Source organism: Heterodontus francisci, chromosome 6 (genome assembly GCF_036365525.1).
Source record: "Heterodontus francisci isolate sHetFra1 chromosome 6, sHetFra1.hap1, whole genome shotgun sequence".
In the NCBI taxonomy this organism is placed as follows: Eukaryota; Metazoa; Chordata; class Chondrichthyes; order Heterodontiformes; family Heterodontidae; genus Heterodontus; species Heterodontus francisci.
The window spans coordinates 95,648,449-95,672,043 of record NC_090376.1 but is presented as its reverse complement, the minus strand read 5'-3'; the positions used below and the strand labels follow the sequence as shown (position 1 = coordinate 95,672,043).

Below are 23,595 nucleotides of genomic sequence, written 5' to 3'. Positions count from 1 at the left end.
GAACAAGATAGGTTTTTATAACATTCGACAATGGTTTTTTGGTCATCATTAGACTAGCTTTTTAATTCCAGATCTATTAATTGAATTCAAATTTCACCATCTGCTGTGGTGGGATTCCAATCCATGTCACCAGAGCATTAGCCTGGGTGCTGGATTACCAGTTCAGTGAATTACCACTATGCCACCACCTCCCCTTAAGAACCTAAACTTGGCGCATCTCCTAGTGCCCTGTCTTCATTATGATGAGGTCCAATGTCCAATATTTGGGCTGCTTAGACCTTACCATTTGTGTGCAGAGGAATAAAACTGAACGGGGGTTGCCCAAATTTTTTGCTTCCGAGATTCACCCCCAGTCTGCTGCGGCTTGGGTATCAGTTAAATAATTAATTAGCATTATACTTTCTTCCCTGTTACTTATTGATGGATAAAGTTTACAATTCATTTTCAAATTACTAACCACAAATATATTTCCTGCCTAGAAAATGTCAATTCATTCATGGTGTACTGTGTCTTGCCCAAGCGTTATTATTCACATGCAAACATTGGCAGTGTACTTTAGTAAACTATTCTCCACTGGCAGGCATCACAGTTAAACCTGATTCTGTCTTAATCCAATGTCCACAAATACACATTTCCAATATGGAGCAGGAAGTATCCTGACTGACTTTTCCCTCCCTAACCCTGGCCTGTTGAAGCTTTGTAGTCTTGGCACCATCATTAGCTAACTAAACAAAGAGTGGGGATCAAACCTGGGACCCACCTAGGTTGGATTGATCAACTGCTCAATGATCCATCAGGAACGACTCTTTAGTGTGCCTTGTGGCTTCCTCTTTTGCGATCTTTTACTGACTGAAAAGGACTACTTCTTCTACAAAAAAGAAAATGTCATCAGTCACACTGGTAATTGTACTCCATCTATTTGTTTTAGAGTGTATGTACTGAGCTATACATTCTACCTCTATATGAGTGTCAGTGTAACAGCCACACCTGGCTGCACTGCTGCTCAAATAGTGTCAGTACTGTCACTGCATCATCAGTATACTGGCAACATAGTCAATCTGGCTTCATAAAAGCTGTCTAATTGCTTGTGAACATAGCAGAGTATTTGTAATTCCCATATGTGTAGGATATTTCCCAAATGGAACTTATCTGCATTCAAGAAAATGTCAGCCTGGGCAAGTAATTTTTAATGAGTGAAATATCCAATTATTCTTACATCATTTCCCTCCCAATTAAAATGTAACCTATTGGTGTAAACTTTCTTCAACAAGAAATGAATCATCAAGGCATTAAACAATTAACTTCAGGAAGATTGCCAGTCCCAGCAAGAAATGATTTTGTTCATAAGGAACAGCTGTGAAGATGAAGTGTCTTTGTTTTTTATTTTATTTTCTTTTTGTGAATATTGTTTTTTCTTTGCCTTTCTCTCCTCATAGTGAAGCAAAGGAAATAACTCAAAGTGACTTGTACTATGCACAGGTTTGAAATATTTAACAATCATTTTAAACATGTTGGGAGGTTGATAAGTTTGATATTGTGATGACTTTGCCTTTTATAACAATTACAGGAAAGATTTACGAAACAGATTTGATCTGATCTTTTTATTCTTTCAAACAGAAATACATTAAACAGTTCTATACATTAGGAGATGGCTCTGAAGGTCTCTTAGAAAGTAAGGACTCCCTATCAGGAAAGATTAAAGAGGTGCAACAATTCTATGGACTGCAGGTAACAGGGAAGCTTAACCATGAAACTATTGAAATAATGAAAGTACCTCGATGTGGAGTTCCTGATCTAGCTCAATATAGACTCTATCCAGGAAAACCTCGATGGAAGAAATCAATTGTCACATACAGGTAAAGAATTCAAGCAGTGTATTTGTTTTTATTTTAGTTTTATAACATAAATAAAATGGCATAAACCATGTTTTTCCTTCCTAAAGAGTTGTGAACTATGTACCTCAACTAAGCTACTTTGAGATAGAAAATGCCATATGGAGGGCTGTGAATATTTGGCAAAAGACAATCCCACTGAATTTTGTCAGAGTCCATAATATTGAAGCTGATATCATGATTTCATTTGAACGACGTGGTATGTTACTGTTTTTAAACTTGTTGCTCATTATCACAGGAATAATTTATCTGTTTATATGTTATACATTTTCTTTAAATTCACTTCTCAGTAACATAGATATTCTGTAGAACATATATGATTTATGGACTAAGTCTATCTGAAATTTAGTTGTCATCATTTAATAGTAAGCATTAATATTATAATTGACAGTGTATAACCTTATTCATTGTCACACTCAACTGAGTTGAATTTGAGTACATTATGTCTTTCAAGAAAACTAGCAGCATTTTCAAAAACAATACTGCCATTCGAGAGGGTAATGATTAATTCATTGGTAGCAGCAAAGACTGATCGTTCGCAGCAATTATGTCAAACATAGTGCGGTATTTTCAAGGATCATTTGTAATCACAGAATTGTTACAGCACTGAAGGAAGCCATTCGCCAGTCGTGTCTGCGCTGGCTCTCCAAAAAAGCAGTTTATCTAGTGCCACTGCCTGGCCTTCTCCCCATAGCCCTGCACATTCTTCCTTTTCAGATAACAATCCAATTCCCTCTTGAATGCCTTGACTGAACCTTTCCTCCACCACGCCCTCAGGCAGTGCATTCCAGATCCTAACCACACCGAATCATAGAATTGTTACAGTGCAGATGGAGGCCATTTGGCCCTTCGTGTCTGGACCGGCTCTCTGAATGAGCAATTCACCTAACGCCATTCCCCTGCCTTCTCCCAGTAGCCCTGCAAATTCTTCCATTTCAGATTACAGTCTAATTCCCTTTGGAATGCCTCGACTGAACCTGCCTCCACTACACTCTCCAGCAATCCATTCCAGATCCTAAACACTCACTGTGTGAAAAAGCTTTTCCTCATGTCGCTTTTGCCAATTACTTTAAATCTGTGCCCTCTAGTTCTTGATCTCTCCACCACTGGGAACAGTTTTTCCCTATCTAACCTGTCCAGAACCCTCATGATTCGGAATACCTCTATCAAATCTCTTCTCAACCTTCTCTTCTCCAAAGAAAACAGTCTCAACTTCTTCAATCTATCCACGTAACTGAAGTTCCTCATCTCTAAATCCATTGTTGTGAACATTTTCTGCATTCTCCCCAATGCCTTCACATCTTTCCTAAAATGTGGCAGCCAAAACTGGACACAATACTCTAGTTGAGGCTGAACCAATGTTCCATACAACTTTAACGTAACTCCCTTGCTTTTGTACTCTATGCCCCTACTAATGAAGCCTCGGATACTGTATACTCGATGAACTACTCTCTCAACCTGTCCTACCATGTTCAATAATTTATGCACATGTACACCCAGGTCCCACTGCTCCTGCACCCTTTTAGGATTGCACCCTTTATTTTATTTTGAGGCGCTCTTGAGTTCTCCCACCTGCCTCAGCAGTGCCCACCTCTCTCAATGGGGATGCTAAGCCTCCAGAGCTGCCAGCCCTGTGATTGGACTGGCAGCATCGGGAGCCCACCCGCCATCCTTATCTGGACGGTGAGCTCCAAGGCAGTCAAATAGGGTGCCACCCCCAGGAAATCGCTCCCCAATTCCAGCTCCAGGCAAGTGCAGGCTCGGGATCCCCATTTTGTCCCAACATTGGGGTTTCAAAGCCACAGCAAAATCCTGCCTTAATGCTTACTTTTTGTGATAACCTGAATTTCAGGAGTATTAATAAAAATGCACCAGGTTACCACTTTTAATTATATCAAGGAATATCTTTTAATGCAAGGGAAAATAAAACAATTATGTTCCAAAATGTTGCCTGATTCCGTTGGCCCATGGAAGACTTTCCACTTGTGTTTGAGCAGAACTGTGAACCATAATTTCACTATGGAAGATGAGTGTAATTGTACACACAATTTGTGCCCCAGGTTGCTGATTGTGCCCAATGTGGAATCTTTCATCTTTTTCATTGTATCAGCTATTCATTCACTAGAAACTATGCAGAAATTTGTATTGGGATAAAGAAAACTATGGACACTACCATCTATCCAAATTTTGGAATAAAAAGAGAAAGTGCTGGAAATACTGAGCAAGTCAGGCAGCATCTGTGGAGAGAGAGGCAGAGTTAAGGTTTCAGGTCTGTGACCTTTCATCAGAACTGGCAAAGGTCAGAAAAGAATTAGGTTTTAAGCAAGTGAAGGTGGGGGCTAGGGGGGGAGGTGGTGGTGTTCATCTGGAAAGCTCTGTCTAGCAGTCTCACTAGATTCTCATCATGGTCTGCGATGGCGTGTTTCCACATCCATTGACTAGAAGATCATGCATGATTGCTTCCACTCCTGGTAGACCTTTGACTCTCTCATGCTGTCTGTGTTGGTATGCTTCCAGAGCAGTAGAAATACCAAACAGCAAATGCAACCATCTGTACCTCCCAAATGGCATCCACAAAGTAATCAGAAAGGTGCTATTTTCATCCAACTTCACTTGCCAGTATCTATCCTTAGAATCTAGGGTAGTAAAGACCTTTGCCTCGTCAAGTTGAGGCATAATCTCTTCAATAGTTGGTATAGGGGAGTGAGATTTCTTCAGAGTTTTATTGAGGCCCTATGGATCTAAACACACATTTGACTTTCCAGAATTTTTCACTGCTACCTTGCTGCTAGTCCAGTCTGTAGGAGTTGTCACTTTCTTGATTACTCCATCTTTGCAAGCTCCTGTATCTTGTCTTTCAGACTGGGCTTAAGGGCAGCTGAAACTCTCCTCCTTGGGCAGCACAGTGGCGCAGTGATTAGCACCGCGGCCTCACAGCTCCAGTGATCGGGTTCAGTTCTAGGTACTGCCCGTGTGGAGTTTGCAAGTTCTCCCAGTGACTGTGTGGGTTCCTGCCTGGTGCTCCGGTTTCCTCCCAAAGACTTTCAGGTTGATAGGTAAATTGGCCATTGTAAATTGCCCCTAGTATAGGTAGGTGGCAGGAGAATTGGGGGAAGGTGGGAATATGGGATTAATGTAGGATTAGTGTAAATGGGTGGTTGTTGGTCAGCACAGACTTGGTGGGCCAAAGGGCCTGTTTCAGTGCTGTATCTCTAAATAAATAAAAAAAAATGTTGAGTTAACCTTACACTCTCATCTACTTCAAGATAGTATTCACCAGGAAGGCATTTAAGACCTTTGAGCATATCTCTGTAATCTGTCAGGATTTGTTCAGCAGTCAATGGCTTGATATCGTGTGAAACACTGCAAATCTCTTCTGGTACTTGGAGGGTTACCAGTCCAAGTTTTTGACTTGTGTCAGCTGAGATGAGGGGAGTTTGCTTAGTGTCCACTATCCGGAACTGAAATTCTGCTTTCGTCCTGTTGCATTGGAATCTCAGCTTGGTTTGTCCTCTTGGGGTGAGCATTGTTCCATCATAGAGCCTCAACCTTACCTTTGACGGCTTCATATTCGGGTCACCATCTTGTGCAATTTCTGAGCAGAGCATCATAGGACAAACCTCTCATCCCAGGAACTAATCTACTGAACATTCGCTGTATCACCTCCAATGCAAGTATATCCTTTGTAAGACCCTCTCTCTGGTCTAAAGGTTCTAGCCTTTACTCTGGGTATCAATGTCACACAACAACTTGGATATTGTTCCACGAGATGTGATATACTTTTATTAAACCACCAAGCAATAGTACATACTCATGATAACACCGGTTGCTTAGCAGCCCTGCGAGCCAGAGTCCGTCTCAGTGGTCAATCCGCCGACGAATCTTCCATGTACGACTTTCAGATGGCTGACCACATCACCCTAACCACTGCAGCAAAGATGTTCCCATGGGCTCTTTCTTTATACCTTTTTTGCTATGGCCTGTTGCTAAGGTAAAACCTGTGTTTAATTCCTTCAATTGGTCTGCAATTACCTCACTATCCTTTTCAAAACAACACATTAGCTTCTCCAGATGGTTGCCAACTTGGGCCTCATGCAGGAATTTCAAGGCACACTGCTTCGGATAACAAAGACTTCTGAAGGTGGTCAGGAGTGGGGACCCCCAATACCACCACTTCCAGGGCAAATTCACAATGTAGAAGACCTGACAGGTGTCCCTAGTGACAAGGGTGAACACTATTGACAGATAAATGAGAAATCTGTTGCTACAAAGTCTGCTGGGACTAGGCAGAGATTTCCAGTGGATGTATCTTGGCACTTGCACTGAAATATGCCAGTTGTAGATTTTCAGGGCTATTATCTTCTATGCTGCTGATTAATGTTCAATTAGTGAAGCGAACTGTACCAGCAATCTAGTTCCCTTTTAACACTCTTGTGTAGTTAGTTCAGAGCCTAGACCAAGTCTGAAAGCTTCATTGAAGATCCTTGAGTTATTTCCAATTGTTTTCCCATTGTGTTCATACTTCTATTGACATGAAAAAATAGACAGAAAATACAGGATAAAATTAATGAGTCGTAAAATTGGAGCTTCAGGATTTATCATTGATCACACATTTGCACAACATTCTTATCTCAGTCATGCATCAGGCGCCTGATTGTAACTACCAATTTCACAACTGAATTCAAAATGCTAATTAGTCCACATTATTAATTCTGTAATGAAAGTCAAATTAAATGTGGAGTTGCTTGAAAGCTACTTAGACCAAAAATATGTATTATGTATAACTGGAGCTCAAACTCCAGAGGCAAGTTCCACTGATAGAAGTGCAGTACAGTAGGACTGCCATCTACCCAGATACTACCAGACAGAACCTGTCCCAAATCCCACAATTGGGTTATATGCATTTTCAGGGTGGGTTTTTGCCACATGTGTGACATCCTTCTCCTGTCTTATCATATTCAGAGAATCAACTACAAGGGCTTCTCTTCCTGCTCCCTCATAGTTACCTCTCGTGTCCCCCAATGATCCATCCTGCTGTTTCTGCTCTACATGCTGCCCTCGGCAAATTCATCCGAAAACACAGTGTTGCTTTCCATAAGCACACTGGCGATACACAGTTCTACAACCTCTCCGCTGCCTCTAAATTGTACTGAATGAGCAGATATTTCCTCCAACTAAATATTGGGAAGATCAAAGCCATTGTCTTTGGTCCCCACTACAAACTCTGCTCCCTAGCCATCAACTCCATCCCTCTCCCTGGCAACTATCTGAGGCTGACCCAGACTGTTCACAACCCTGGGGTCACATTTGGCATCAAGATAAGCTTCTGATCACAGCTCCATGCCATCACTAAGATTTCCCATTTCCATCTCTATAACATCCTTTGACTTCATCCTGCGCAGGTCATCTGCTGCTGAAACCTCTAGACTTGACTATTTCAATGCATTGTTTGCCAGACTCCCACATTCTACCTCTATAAACTTGAGACCATCAAAATATCTGCTGCACGTGTCCTAACTCGCCCCATTCACCCATCATCCTGGGCTTGCTGACCGACATTGACACCTGGTTAAGCAATGCCTTGATTTTAAAATTCTCATCTTTGTTTTCAAATCCCTCCATGGTCTCGCCACTTCCTGTCTCTGCAGTCTCTCCAGCCTCACAACCCTCTGAGATATCTGCACTTCTCTGATTCTGGCCCTTTAAGTATCGCTGATTTTAATTTCACCACCACTGTGGCTATGATTTCAGCTGCCTGGGTCTTAAGCCCAGGAATTCCCTGCCTAAACCTCTCCGCCTCTCTACTTTGCTTTTTTCCTTTAAGATACTCCTTAACACTTACCTCTGTGGCTAAGCTTTTGGTCATCTGCCCTAATGTTTCCTTATGTGGGTCAGTCTCCTATTTTATTTTATAATGCTCCTGCGAAGTGCCTTAGGATGTCTTAATTTGTTGAAGGCACTATAGAAATATAAGTTGTTGTTAAACTTATTCCTGAGCATTTTGGTTCTGTTAAGTTAGTTTTGGCACCAAATGTAATATAACAATGCCATGTGAAGTAGAATAAGCTCAACCAATGAAGACTAACATTTTTCTCCTTATCATATGCTGCTTTTGATCATATATCAATTAGTATATTGATTTGATGCAATGTCTCGGTAAACAAAGCAATCTAACTGCAGTTTGCTTTCTGATTATTGCGGTGTTCTTGTTTCACCTCTTTGTTAGTTCACGGTGACAATTTTCCATTTGATGGGCGTGGAGGGACTTTGGCTCATGCATTTTCACCTGGACCGGGTATTGGAGGGAATATTCACTTTGATCGGGAGGAAAACTGGACAGTGAGACGCTATGGTAAAGATACTGAATACTCACTAAACGCAGAAGAAATCTAGGACTTATGGTGAGGGCTAAATATGTCGGGATTTGTCTAACTTGCACACATATAGATTGGTCTAATTGAATCTGCTAATCTGTTTGGATCTTCTTTAAGGTAGTGACCTCCACAATGAAACGGGTGTTGATCCCTTGCCTAGATAAGTGGATAGTTTCTTTCTTGGAAGCACCAGCAAGAATTAGAAGCAATCTGAATTCCCTACCGCCTTCAATCTGTGATTCTCCAAAGGGTGTAACTTTAAAATTTGAGGAAAATGTGCTTTCTTGTCCAATTTGAAACTATGTTAGTTGGGTTTGACCCTGTTAGGAGCAAACTCCTATTAATTTGGAAATCTTCATTTATGTCAGTTTTACACTGCAGTTTTTCTGAGTCCTATTTAGGGCAGATGCCATGTATAGTAGCAGAAGTAAACAAGAAAAATAGAAAACGCCAGTGAAAATTCCAAGGTCTGGATGTATCAGACAGCGCATATCACACATTAAACATGATGCAAATAAAGTGGCAGCATGAACAAAAAATACATTTTACTGTAAGAGCTCACTACCACAAGGAGTAGCTGAGGTGACCAGCGTAGATGCATTTAAGGGAAAGCTAGAGAAATACATGAGGGCCATATGAAACATGGACCTGTGGACCAAATGGCCTGTTTCACAGCTGTAAGTACTATGTATGACCTAATACGAAAGTACTGCACAAGATTAGGCTTTTGTTAGGATGTAGTTTTCATAAAATAACGGTTGCAAGAAGTTATTTTCCATACTTTTAATTGGCCAAAAGAACCAGCATTAAAATACTAGTAATTCTACTTCAATAGGAATTACATTATTTTTAAAATAATTAAATTATCTCCATTATTTTAATTTGAGTGATTGCATACTTTCATTTAAATAAATAACTGAAGTGGACACATTTTAATAATTAATTTCTTTTCTTGGTAAAAACATATGTAAAAATGTGCACTCTAATTATCAACTCACTCACCCAGAAATTACTGACAGCATAACTGGACATTTCAAATAAATGCTTGTGTTAATATAGTAGACAAAGAAATATCACATGAGCGTGACATATGTTCAACTGCTGATATTGACAGCAGCAACATCTAGGCTATTACTACTTATCTATATTATATATTTTGAATTTGCTCCTAACACAATTAATTATTTTATTTGCAGGTGTCAACTTATTTCATGTTGCTGTTCACGAATTTGGTCATGCATTGGGACTTGGTCATTCCAGTCATCGGTCTGCTGTGATGTATCCCACATATAAATACCGACAATCAAATATAATTTCTCTTTCATGGGATGATATCAGAGCAGTACAAAATCTGTATGGTATGACCAAATATTTTTGATATAACAAATACAAGGAATGACACTTGTTAAATGAATGGCCTTTTTCAAAACTATAGAGTAGATTTTCCACTTGTTAATTCCTGATTTTTGGATATTAAGTAGATTAGATTAGATTAGATTAGAGATACAGCACTGAAACAGGCCCTTCGGCCCACCGAGTCTGTGCCGACCAGCAACCACCCATTTATACTAATCCTACACTAATCCCACATTCCTACCAAACATCCCCATCTATCCCTATATTTCCCTACCACCTACCTATACTAGTGACAATTTATAATGGCCAATTTACCTACCAACCTGCAAGTCTTTTGGCTTGTGGGAGGAAACCGGAGCACCCGGAGAAAACCCACGCAGACACAGGGAGAACTTGCAAACTCCACACAGGCAGTGCCCAGAATCGAACCCGGGTCCCTGGAGCTGTGAGGCTGCAGTGCTAACCACTGCGCCACTGTGCATAACTAATTGGGAAACAATGCACATCTGTTACAATAGATCCCTAACAACTTTCCATCTTGTCCGATCTTGCAAGCATAATATTCATGGTTCCAGAAAGCATGTTGTATGCATGGCATATGTTCCGTATTTGTGAACAGATGCATGTACTTAAGGTGAAAATAACATGACAATATCATGGACTCTATTTCCTGTCATTTTTGGTTGTCACTGTTTCTCTTACCGATGACATAGCTAGGAAAAGGGATGAGGACCTGAAAAGCGAATATAGGGAGTTAGGTTGGAAGCTGAAAGGCAGGACGAGCAGAGTAGTAATCTCAGGATTGTTACCGGTGCCACGTGCTAGTGAGGCTAGAAACAGGGAGCGAGTGCAGCTGAACACGTGGCTACAGAACTGGTGTAGGAGGGAGGGATTCAGATATGTGGATCATTGGGATACCTTCTGGGGAAGGTGGGACCTGTACAAGAAGGACGGGTTGCATCTGAACTGGAGGGGCACCAATATCCTGGGTGGGAGGTTTGCTAGAGCTCTTCGGGAGGGTTTAAACTAGTTTGGCAGGGGGATGGGAACCGGAGCCATGGATCAGTGGATGGGGTAGCTGTTGAACAGGCAGATACAGAGTGCAGAGAGTCTGTGAGGAAGTTTAGACAGTTGACAGGGCAAAGTTGCAGCCAGTATGATGGGTTGAAGTGTGTCTATTTTAACGCAAGAAGTGTCAGGAATAAGGGTGATGAACTTAGAGCATGGATCAGTACTTGGAGCTACGATGTTGTGGCCATTACGGAGATGTGGATATTACAGGGGCAGGAATGGATGTTGGATGTTCCAGGGTTTAGATGTTTCAAAAGGAATAGGGAGGGAGGTAAAAGAGGTGGGGGAGTGGCATTGTTAATCAGGGATAGTATCACAGCTGCAGAAAGGGAGGTCGTTGAGGAGGGTTTGTCTACTGAGTCATTATGGGTGGAAGTCAGAAACAGGAAAGGAGCAGTCACTTTATTGGGAGTTTTCTATAGACCCCCCAATAGCAGCAGAGACATGGAGGAACAGATTGGGAGGCAGATTTTGGAAAGGTGCAGAAGTAACAGGGTTGTTGTCATGGGTGACTTCAACTTCCCTACTATTGATTGGAACCTCCTTAGTGCAAATAGTTTGGATGGAGCAGTTTTTGTCAGGTGTGTCCAGGAAGGTTTTCTGACTCAATATGTAGATAGGCCGACTAGAGGGGAGACTATGTTGGACTTGGTGCTTGGCAACGAACCAGGCCAGGTGGCAGATCTCTCAGTGGGACAGCATTTCGGTGATAGTGATCACAACTCCCTGACCTTTACTATAGTCATGGAGAGGGACAGGAGCAGACGGGATGGGAAAATATTTAATTGGGGGAGGGGGAATTACAATGCTCTTAGGCAGGAACTGGGGAGCATAAATTGGGAACAGATGTTCTCAGGGAAATGCACGACAGAAATGTGGAGGTTGTTTAGGGAGCACTTGCTGCAACTGCTGGATAGGTTTGTCCCGATGAGGCAGGGAAGGGATGGTAGGGTGAAGGAACCTTGGATGACAAGAGATATGGAACAGCTAGTCAAGAGGAAGAAGGAAGCTTACTTAAGGTTGAGGAAGCAAGGATCAGACAGGGCTCTAGAGGGTTACAAGGTAGCCAGGAAGGAACTGAAGAATGGACTTAGGAGAGCTAGAAGGGGACATGAAAAAGTCTTGGCGGGTAGGATTAAGGAAAATCCCAAGGCGTTCTACACTTATGTGAGGAACAAGAGGATGTCCAGAGTGAGGGTAGGGCCGATAAGGGATAGTGGAGGGAACTTGTGCCTGGAGTCGGAGGAGGTAGGGGAGGTCCTAAATGAATACTTTGCTTTAGTATTCACTGTGAGAGGGACCTGGTCGTTTGTGAGGACAGCGTGGAACAGGCTGATATGCTTGAACAGGTTGAGTTAAGAGGGAGGATGTGCTGGAAATTTTGAATGATATGAGGACAGATAAGTCCCTGGGGCCAGATGGGATATACCCAAGGATATTACGGGAAGCGAGGGAAGAGATTGCCGCGCCTTTGGCGATGATCTTTGCGTCTTCACTGTCCACTGGAGTATTACCAGATGATTGGAGGGTGGCAAATGTTGTTCCCTTGTTCAAGAAAGGGAATAGGGATAACCCTGGGAATTATAGACCAGTCAGTCTTACATTGGTAGTGGACAAATTATTGGAGAGGATTCTGAGAGACAGGATTTATGATTATTTGGAAAAGCATGGTTTGATTAGAGACAGTCAGCATGGCTTTGTGAGGGGCAGGTCATGCCTCACAAGCCTTGTTGAATTCTTTGAAGATGTGACAAAACACATTGATGAAGGAAGAGCAGTGGATGTGGTGTATATGGATTTTAGCAAGGCGTTTGATAAGGTTCCCCATGGTAGGCTCATTCAGAAAGTAAGGAGGCATGGGAGACAAGGAAAGTTGGCTGTCTGGATACAAAATTGGCTGGCCCATAGAAGTCAGAGGGTGGTAGTAGATGGAAAGTATTCAGCATGGAGCTCGGTGACAAGTGGTGTTCCACAAGGATCTGTTCTGGGACCTCTGCTCTTTGTGATTTTTATAAATGACTTGGATGAGGAAGTGGAAGGCTGGGTTAACAAGTTTGCCGATGACGCAAAGGTTGCTGGAGTTGTGGATAGTGTGGAAGGCTGTTGTAGGTTGCAACGGGACATTGACAGGATGCAGAGCTGGGCTGAGAAGTGGCAGATGGAGTTCAACCTGGAAAAGTGTGAAGTGATTCATTTTGGAAGGTCGAATTTGAATGCGGAATACAGGCTTAAAGACAGGATTCTTGGTAGTGTGGAGGAACAGAGGGATCTTGGGGTCCATGTCCATAGATCGCTCAAAGTTGCCACCCAAGTTGATAGGGTTGTTAAGAAGGCGTATGGTGTGTTAGCTTTCATTAACAGGGGGATTGAGTTTAAGAGCTGCGAGGTTATGCTGCAGCTCTATAAGGCCCTGGTTCGACCACACTTGGAATATTGTGTTCAGTTCTGGTCGCCTCATTATAGGAAGGATGTGGAAGCTTTAGAGAGGGTGCAGAGGAGATTTACCAGGATGCTGCCTGGACTGGAGGGCATGTCCTACGAAGAAAGGTTGAGGGAGCTAGGGCTTTTCTCATTGGAACGAAGAAGGATGAGAGGTGACTTGATAGAGGGGTACAAGATGATGAGAGGCATAGATAGAGTGGATAGTCAGAGACTTTTTCCCAGGGTGGAAAGGGCTATCACCAGGGGGCATAATTTTAGGGTGAGTGGAGGAAGGTTTCGGGGAGATGTCAGAGGTTGGTTCTTTACACAAAGAGTGGTGGGTGCGTGGAATGCGCTGCCAGCGGTGGTAGTAGAAGCAGATACATTAGGGGCATTTAAGCGACTCTTGGATAGGTACATGGATGATAGTAGAATGAAGGGTAGGTAGTTACTTCGATCTTGGAGTAGGTTAAAGGTTCGGCACAACATCGTGGGCCGAAGGGCCTGTACTGTGCTGTACTGTTCTATGTTCTTACTCACTCATGTAAATTGAGCATTCAGGTTTTCTAGTTGCTGCTTTGTATATGGATGAGTTTAAAGAAGCCCAGTGAGAAGATTATCAAATTGCCAGGTTATATCTCAACTGTTACTCTTGGGTTTTTTTTCTGAATACATTTGTGACAATTGTGGTGATGCCTTTCCCTCAGTTGCTACAACTGTGCAAAATGTGCTTTCACATGGGAATCCCCTTGTGTCTGTTTTTTTTTTTGGAGGAAGAAAATTAAGATCTAAGGAGATATGTTAGGCAGATTAGTTTAGACCAGAACAGTTTTTCACTCACTACCCAACCCTTTGACAGTTTCTCATAACAGAACCTACAGTCAGAAGTGTACATTATAGCGGAATGGTGCTTATGGAAACTGCTTTACAAGTGATGCCATGGTGGAGTTATATCACATACACTAATCAAACCTGCAGCCAAGGTACTACCAATGGTTGTCAAGGTCTGAACCGCCCTGTACTTTTATGCTTCAGGATCGTATCAGATTTCATTGAGAATATCAGCATCATAAGCCAATCAGCTGTTCATTGATATGTAAAACAAATCTCTGATTCTTTGTGCACACAAGCAATCTCATCTCCTTCTTCATGGATAGCCAATAGCATCATGAGTGTGCTGTGCATTTTTTTGGAATGATTGGAATCCTGAAGGACCAGAGGTTAAAGAATGCATCCACGTGCAACAACATACTCTACTGAAGAATGCCACTACCTATTTGAATAGGGAAACATTACACATCTCAATAGTCACCTGTCTACTAATATCCATTATAAACCCACCGACTCCCACAGCTACCTCGACTACACTTCTTCACATCCTACCTCCTGTAAGGACTCCATTCCATTCTCCCAGTTTCTCCGTCTCCGACGCATGTGCTCTGATGATGCTACCTTCCATGACAGCGCTTCTGATATGTCTTCCTTTTTCCTCAACCGAGGATTTTCCCCCCCACTGTGGTTGACAGGGCCCTCACCATGTCCGGCCCATTTCCCACACATCTACCCTCACCCCTTCCCCTCCCTCCCAGAACTGTGACAGGGTTCCCCTTATCCTCACTTTCCACCCCATCAGCCTCCATATCCAAAGGATCATCTTCCGCCATTTCCACCACCTCCAGTGTGATGCCACTACAAACGCATCTTCGCCTCCCTTCCCCTGTCAGCATTCCGAAGGGATCATTCCCTCCGTGACACCCTGGTCCACTCCTCCATTACCCCCACCACCTCATCCCCCTTCCCACGGCACCTTCCCCTGCAATCGCAGGAGGTGTAATACCTGCCCATTTACCTCCTCTCTCTCCTCACTATCCCAGGCCCAAACACTCCTTTCAGGTGAAGCAGCGATTTACTTGTACTTCTTTCAATGTAGTATACTGTATTCACTGCTCACAATGTGGTCTTCTCTACAATGGGGAGACCAAACGCAGACTGGGTGACCGTTTTGCGGAACACCTCCACTCAGTCCGCAAGCAGGACCCTGAGCTTCCGGTTGCTTGCCATTTCAACACTCCCTCCTGCTCACATGCTCACATTTCTGTCCTGGGATTGCTGCAGGGTTCCAGTGAACATCAACACAAGCTCGAGGAACAGCATCTCATTTACCGATTAGGTACACTACAGCCTGCCGGACTGAACATTGAGTTCAATCATTTCAGAGCATGATGGGGCCCCCCATTTTACTTTTATTTTTAGTTATTTTTTTCTTTTTCCCTTTTTAAAATTTTTTTTGTGTTTATTTTATTTTATTTCATCTTAGTTTGTTCAGTTTGCTTACCTACTGTTTTTTTTCATGTTTGTACTTGTGGCTGTTCAATTTTCAGTCCGCTAACACCCTTTCTGTACTAATGCTTTGTCTTTCAACACACCATTAACATCTCTTTGCTCCATGACCTTCTGGTCAGCTATTCTGTGACCTTGTCTTATCTACACCTTCTCCTTTGTTATCTCTTGCCCCACCCCCACTTTACTTGCTTCTAACCTTTTACGTTTCTAATATTTGCCAGTTCTGAAGAAGGGTCACTGATCTGAAACGTTAACTCTGCTTCTCTCTCCACAGATGCTGCCAGACCTGCTGAGTGTTTCCAGCATTTCTTGTTTTTATTTCAATAGTCAGCTATTTGTTTCAGTCAGCACCTGATTATGCAAATCTATGCTCACCTCCCTGACAATTCTCACAATGCCTTCATTTTAAGACAGTCTGCTATCCACCGATGGAAAGCATCACAGTAGCCCTGGGTAATCAAGGCTAGTGGGGCTATGGATCATCGCACCAGTGTAGTATTCCAGGACAACTGCTGAATGGAGCTACAATAGGCTAGATTTTGTTGTCTCCAGTGAAGCAACAACACTTACTGCTGACCTTGACGAGCTGCTCACAAAGATCTAGCAATCTCTGTGGCGTGGACTTCCCCATTCTCTATCAGTTTGAAACTTGCAACAAGTCAAGGGAATCTCCAGGTATCCAGCAACTGCAATGGCATCAGGATAGGCAGCCAATCACACTGAAGTATTCTCACAGACAGCAAACCAGGAAATAAAAACCACAAAACCCTTCACTTTTAATTTTTTAATCTTAATTTTAAATTTTACAGGTAGTAAAATAAATGATTGGGGTATACACATGGGAATATGGTAGAAGCTAAGATATCATAAAAATACTTTAAAAATAATTTATTTTAAAAATATGTGGAATTTCTTATCATAATGGAGAACTTTGACATTCAATAATATAAAATAACTCTCAGGGTCAGTGAGTCTGTTAGCAGTAATTATGAATGTTTTTCAATGGTACTCCAGAAAGTACTGTCAGTTTCAAATGAGTAATAATGTTGAACACTCCAGTTTTGTCATCATTACTATTGCAAAATCCAGGCCAATGAGATGCTCACCAAACATACAGTTGGCATACTGAAGCACTCCAGGTGCCTCAGTACAATAGGGAGAAAACTACAATAAAGCAGGGCAAAGATTTCAAGAATTATTGTTGTTTGCTGCACTACTTTACCCTGTAAAGAGACATCAGCATGGAAACTGCAGAGGGACATCAAGGGAATTGCTTTGAGAAGCAAAATGAGTGGGAAGAAATTGCAGAGCCAAAACTGTTATCAGCTACCATTTAGGAAGTTCAAAGACTGAAGACCTGGAGTCTTAGCTTGCCAATGTGACCACTGTATTAACAGTCCTATCTACAGTTTGTTCATACTCTCAACAAATATGTGTTCACCAGCAGTGCCTTATTTCTTCCAGACAACTAAATAACAGATTTGTGCAACCTGCTGAAACTTGTTCAAAAACCTTTGCATGGACAACCTCTTCACAGCTATGTGCTTTGATTTTTTGTAATTGTCTGCCATATCAAATGTGACACAGGTCCTCTTAGCCCAAGCCTAGCTTCATCTAGCAGGTATCTTTGCAGTAGGAATGCATGGGCTGGCAGGTTATTCTTTTCTGCAGTGGTACATTTTGGATTAAGATCTCCCAAGCACTCCTGAGATGGATGTGCTGTAGATTACACCACTTCCACTTCTAATGGAGGGCTTGATCCTCTGTGCTTTCTGGCATCTGAACAAGCTGATAGTAGGACCTGGATGTGTTGACGTCCTTGGAGATAGTCCCATTGTCCTGCTCTGGGAACTGCCTCAACTGGCCACTGATCAAAGTAACAGCAAACCTAATGTCATCTGTTATATTGTTTGGTCCCTACCTCATAGTTCTTTCTAACAAATCCAAAGGCCTATCAAAGATATAGCCTGTTACACTCTGGACCCTCTGACCTCTATTTTTTGTTTATTCATTCATGGGATTTTTGCATCACTGGCTAGGCCAGCATTTATTGCCCATCCCTAATTGCCCTTGAGAAGGTGGTGGTGAGCTGCCTTCTTGAACCGCTGCAGTCCATGTGGGGTAGATACACCCACAGCGCTGTTAGGAAGGGAGTTCCAGGATTCTGACCCAGCGACAGTGAAGGAACGGCGGTATAGTTCCAAGTCAGGATTGTGTGTGACTTGGAGGGGAACTTGCAGGTGGTGGTGTTCCCATGCATTTGCTGCCCTTGTCCTTCTAGTTGGTAGAGATTGCGAGTTTGGAAGGTGCTGTCTAAGGAGCCTTGGTGCGTTGCTGCAGTGCATCTTGTAGATGGTACACACTGCTGCTGCTGTGCATCGGTGGTGGAGGGAGTGAATGTTCAAAGTTAGGAGGTCTGTCTCCTTTAGTCTGTCATGGTTGTTAGGGGCCGTCTATTCCAACAAGAAAAACTAAAGAAATGAGAAATTAAGATGACATGCAGTATAAACCAATCATCAGCATACAGTCTGGACTGGCTGTCATGTCATATGTATGCATCTGTCTGTTATATTAGGTGGATGACTCTTTAAAAATATTTCTTCTCAGAATATGGGTGATGCTGACAAGACCAAATTTACTGCCCATTCGTTCGTTTCCCTGAGAAGATGGGGTGGGCCTTCTTCTTGAATTACTGCAGTCCATGCGGTGATGATGCTCACATAATGACGTTGATGGGAAATTCCAGGATATTATCTCAGTGACAATGGAGGAATGGCGATATATGTTCAAGTCATGTCACCATTTACAGTGTTGTGTAGTAACCTTAATCTTCTTCTTTGTTCCAAACACTTCTTTTCCTCTTTAGGGACCATACAAATATATAATCAAGAATCTGCAGAGCCAGTGATACCAGATAAATGTGATCCCTCCATATCATTTGATGCTGTCACCAAGGCACATGGAGAAATTTTGTTCTTCAAAAATGAGTAAAGTTATTGTTATTTATGTATTTACCTTGCATAATATGGACATTCACACTGTACCTTAACACAAGTAGTTCATTGGATGACATTTGTTCTTCTGATTGTTGGTTAGATACTGTTGGCATAAATACCAACAAGTGGCAGATGCCAAGATTACCTTAATTCAAGATGTCTGGTTAGACCTCCCATCAAATATTGATGCTGCTTGTGAAATCCCTGGAGAAGATACAGCTTATTTTTTCAAAGGTGATGCGGGTTATTCAATATTGCTTCAATATTAGAGATGAATTGAAACATTGCAATGAGTTACATTAAGAAAGATCAAGACTGTGATCACAGGATATTATCTAAGAATTCCTATTTAATTACAATTTTAGTTAAATAAGTATGTAAGGATTGGCAAAGACTACTGTGGTCCATCTGAACAATTCCAAGATCAAAAAATACCATATAAAGTTATACTCTGGGATAAAATTTAACTACGGTGGCAGCACAAAATGGGCAGCACCTGCCTGTTATGTACTCCACTTAGAATCATAGAAAGGTTGGAGCACAGAAGGAGGCCATTCGATCCATTGTCTGTGCTGGCTCTATGCTAGAGCAACTCAGCTCATCCCACTCCTGTCTATTCCCTGTAGTCCTGCAAATTTTTTAACTTCAGGTAATTATCCAATTCCCTTCAGAAAGCCACAATTAAATCTGTCTTCACCACACTCACGGATCCAAGCCCAACCACTCGCTGCACAATATAGTTTTTCCTCATGTCGTCTTTGCCTTTTTTGCCAATCACCTTCAATCGGTGGCCTCTGGTTCTCAACCCTTCCACTAACAAGAACAGTTTCTCCCTAGCTAATCTGTCCAGGCACGTTATTATCTTGAACACCTTTATCAAATCTCCTCTCTCTCTACTTTTTGCGAAGAAGAACAGCCCCAGCTTCACCAATCTATCCATGTAACTGAAGTCTTTCATCCATGGAACCATTCTCCTAAATCTTTTCTGCACCCTCTCCAATGTTTTCACATCTTTCCTAAAGTGTGGTGCCCAGAATTGGACACAATACTCCAGTTGAGGCCAAACCAGTGTTTCTAAAAGTTTCAATATAACGTCCTTGCTTTTATAATTTATACCTCTATTTGTAAAGCCCAGGGTTCCGTATGTCTTATTAAATGCTTTCTCAACCTACCCTGTGATTTTCAACAATTTGTGTACATATACCCACAGATCCCTCTGCTCCTGCACCCCTTTTAGAATTGTATCCTTTATTTTATATTGCCTTTTCTCATCCTTCCTACTAAAATCTATCACTTCCCAATTCTCTGCATTAAATTTCATCTGTCACGTGTCCGCCCATTTCACCAATCTGTTTACATCCTCTTGAAGTCTATCACTATCCGCCTCACAGTTCACAATACTTCCAAGTTTTGTGTCATCAAAATTTTGAAATTGTGATCTGCACACCTAGTCTAATCATTACCATAGATCAAGAAAATCCTAATACTGACCCCTGTGGAACACCACTATATATACCATTCTCCAGTCCGAAGCATCAGTTTCATCAGTACTCTTTGTTTTCTGTCACTCAGCCAATTTAGCATCCATTCTGTTTCTTTTATTCCATGAGCTTTAACTTTACTGACAAACCTGTTATGTGGCACTTTATCAAACGCCTTTTGGAGGTCTTTGTACACCACATCAACTGCATTACCCTCATCAAGCATCCCTGTTACCTCACTAAGAAACTCAATCAAATTAGATAAACACAATTTTGAAGCTGGGGCTGTTCTCCTTAAAGAAGAGAGTTAAAGGAGATTTGATCGATGTCTTCAAAAACACCTAATTTTCCATGAAAGGTATTCTTAATATAATGTGTATTTTTTCCATTTGCAGGATCACAATTTTGGACCTACAACCGTTACAAATACAGCCAAAATTCATCTCAATCTATTTACCTATTTGGATTTCCAGCATATGTGAAGCAAATAGATGCAGCAATATTCTTACAACATACAAAGAAAATAATATTCTTTGTAGGAAATTTGTACTGGAGGCATGTATTATCCACTTCAATTGCTTTTAGTTGTCTAGCCTTTAGTCTTCCATTTGGCAGGAAAGTTCTGCAGCCATCAATGTCCTCAATCACTCCCTCTTCTTTTTGATGCTCTTGCCCCCAGTAAAACTTTTACTGTCGCCTTAAGGTGCCTTTCAATAGTTTGTGTGCAAAAGAAAATGTCTGGCAAAAGCTTTAAATCAAAAAGCAAAATAATCAATCTTGTATCACTGCCCCATAAAAGGTCTATTTTTTTCTTTCTCACAAAGCAGTCTGGACCCTAGGAAGTACAGAGGGTCAGAGGGACCTTGGTGTACTTGTCCACAGATCAGTGAAGGCAGCAGCACAGGTAGATAAGGTGGTTAGGAAGGCATATGGGATACTTGCCTTTATTAACCGAGGCACAGAATATAAGAGTTGGGAGGTTATGATGAAGCTGCACAAAACACTAGTTAGGCCACAGCTGGAGTACTGTGTACAGTTCTGGGCACCACACTATAGCACTAGACAGGGTGCAGAGGAGATTCACCAGGATGTTGCCCGGGCTGGAGCATTTCAGCTATGAAGAGAGACTGAAAAGGCTAGGGTTGTTTTCCTTAGTGTAGAGGTCAATAACCAGCAGGCATAGATTTAAGGTAAGGGGCAGGAGGTTTAGAGGGGATTTAAGGAAATTTTTTTTCACCTAGAGGGTGGTTGGAATCCTGCACTGACTGAAGAGGTGGCAGAGGCAGGAACCCTCACAACATTTAAGAAGCATTTAGATGAGTACTTGAAACATCATAGCATACAAGGCTACGGGCCAAGTGCTGGAAAATAGGATTAGAATAGTTAGGTGCTTGATGGCCAGCACAGCCACAATGGGCCGAAGGGCCTATTTCTGTGCTGTATAACTCTATGACTCTATGATGATAAACTCATTTTCTATTGCAGCTATGCAATGTAATTTTTCACAAAATCATTGAACTAGATTTCGCTGTGAGCAGTGAATGAAAGGCATTGGCTGTTTGTTGGACTTGCACTTTCCCATAGACTTTCCAAGGGGTTTTGCACAGCAAATTGCTGTCAGCAGAACATCAAATGCCTTGTGAACCTTTACAAAGGATCTGGGTACTGTATGAACAGGGCAAGCAAATGTGTGTCTCCTTAACCAATCAGATTGACGAATCCTGTTGAGCAACACAGAATCTGAAAAAGGGAAGTGTTTGTAAGAGCATTGAATTGAATGTCAAATCAGGTGCAGAAAACAAAATAAAGAGAAGAAAAGAAAGATTGAATTCAGAGAGAGAAAAAGAGAGATTAAAGCATCAGAGAGGAGACTCTATTAAAATGTATTTACATATTTTTTTAAATCTCCAATAATAATTAAAATCTGAAAGAATGAGACTCTAGCACTGAAAATTAACTTCAAGAATTGTAGAGAGTCTGTTTGCTAGTAATTAAGACTTATCACACTGACAAAAGGGCAATTAGACTGGAAAGGGTAAGCCCTACCCTTTATGGTAAGTTTAGTCCATTACTATGATGTAAGTTCAGGAACTTCATGACATTTGATACATTTGAATGGAAAGTTAAATGGCAAGATGCTATTTCTATGCAACTGAAGGAGGAGCAATGCAACCTGGATGTCAATTTATGGATTTTTACACTGAACATGTGGGCTTGCTGAAAGTTGCTGTATGATTTGTTCAGAAATAATTGTGAGCACTGTTAACCTCACTGTTATTTTCACTGTCAAATCTATCCCAATATTGCCTCAGAAATATAAGTGTAATTGTATAGTACATCATAATCAGTGACTGTATCATCTTTGAATGTGCAAGGAGTGTATAAACCTGATTTATTCTGCAACTGTAGATCCTTGGAATGCCATTATGATAATATATTTCCAATTGTGTGCACATGTGCAAAGTAAAACAAATAACATCATGATAGGGGATGCTAGTATAGTGGTTTGGTGCTACTAAGAGTGAGGGATACATGCTTGAAATGGGTGCAAATTCCACCTTGTCGAAGTCGCGGCCGGAATCATAAAACAGCAGAAAATCCCTGCCACTGTATTTACGGTTTTACACCGGTATTTTAAAAAAAAAAGGATAGATTCAGTGCGCCCACTCTTCCAATGGAGAGTTGCATTCAAAAGGAGCATGGATTGTAGATGTGTTACAACACTGCAGAGCCAATTCTCTGATCTTTGCTAATGTGAAATATTATTCATCCACCTAGTAATGTTACGCAGTATGATATGAGTCATTTTTACTAAATGCATTTTATTCTCTACTGTTCAGTTACAATGTAAAATTAAAGACTATGGAGTACGGCTACCCAAAATGGATAAGTAGTAGCTGGCCAGGAATCAATGGCAGAATTGATGCTGCCTTACAAAATAATGGTAAGTGCACCCATTGGAGCAGGAGTGTGTTAAAACTTCAAATGCATTACAGTATATGCTGCCATGTACTCAAATTTGTCACTTGCTTATTTAAATTCTGCTGGATAACTGAGAGTTCTGTATAATTAGCTCAACAAAGGACATGATAACCATTTTGCTGGTTCGTGAAACATGCGACTATCGTTGATAGAATTACAGGACCGATTCTATTCATATCCCAAATGTATTAAAGCAGTGCTTTTCTGTTTTCTCCTAGGATTGTTTTACTTCTTCAGTGGGTCACAACTGTATGAGTATGACTACTGGAGAAAAGAAATTGTTCGCACTTTAAATTCTAACAGCTGGCTGGGATGTTAAGCATCTGAATTCTGACCCACTATATAACATATATTTGAAGTTATCATCCAAGTTTCTATGGCATGAACCTTATAAGAGAAAGCTTCTACAGGATATGAACTCATTAAGTAATGTCTGAAAGCTGCAAGTTCTTTCATTGCATTTAACATTTTAGCATTTTAACTAAAATGATTAAACAATAATAAAAATATTAGAAAGCATGGACTGGGAAATGGTCTTTCAGCCCATTGTTACAACCAGGTGAGAAAGCTGTCTAGGGTTCCCTTTCAGCCTTCACCTCGTCTTACTGTAACAGGGTTTTATTTTCAAACACACTGTTTTTAGCTCCACCTTGCTGAATCCTTGTTCACTGCTTTCCAA

At 41.5% G+C, this 23,595-nt stretch overlaps 1 protein-coding gene across 1 annotated transcript; it reads left to right on the top strand.

Moving 5' to 3' along the window:
- Positions 1 to 1,362: 1,362 nt before the first annotated feature.
- Positions 1,363 to 23,235, top strand: LOC137371457 (matrix metalloproteinase-20-like). Its single transcript, XM_068034087.1, has 10 exons — positions 1,363 to 1,479; positions 1,618 to 1,856; positions 1,943 to 2,091; positions 8,119 to 8,244; positions 9,463 to 9,624; positions 18,324 to 18,444; positions 18,554 to 18,687; positions 20,330 to 20,489; positions 22,775 to 22,878; positions 23,135 to 23,235. Exons 1-10 carry the CDS (start codon positions 1,363 to 1,365, stop codon positions 23,233 to 23,235), a joined length of 1,413 nt encoding a protein of 470 aa, XP_067890188.1.
- The last annotated feature ends 360 nt before the right edge of the window (positions 23,236 to 23,595 follow it).

Coding starts and splice junctions, on each gene's coding strand:
- LOC137371457 (XM_068034087.1), top strand. CDS start 1,363: ATGAAGTGTCTTTGTTTTTTATTTTATTTTCTTTTTGTGAATATTGTT. Junction 8,245..9,462: donor CTGGACAGTGAGACGCTATG/GTAAAGATACTG, acceptor TTTTATTTGCAG/GTGTCAACTTATTTCATGTT. Junction 18,688..20,329: donor TACAGCTTATTTTTTCAAAG/GTGATGCGGGTT, acceptor TTCCATTTGCAG/GATCACAATTTTGGACCTAC.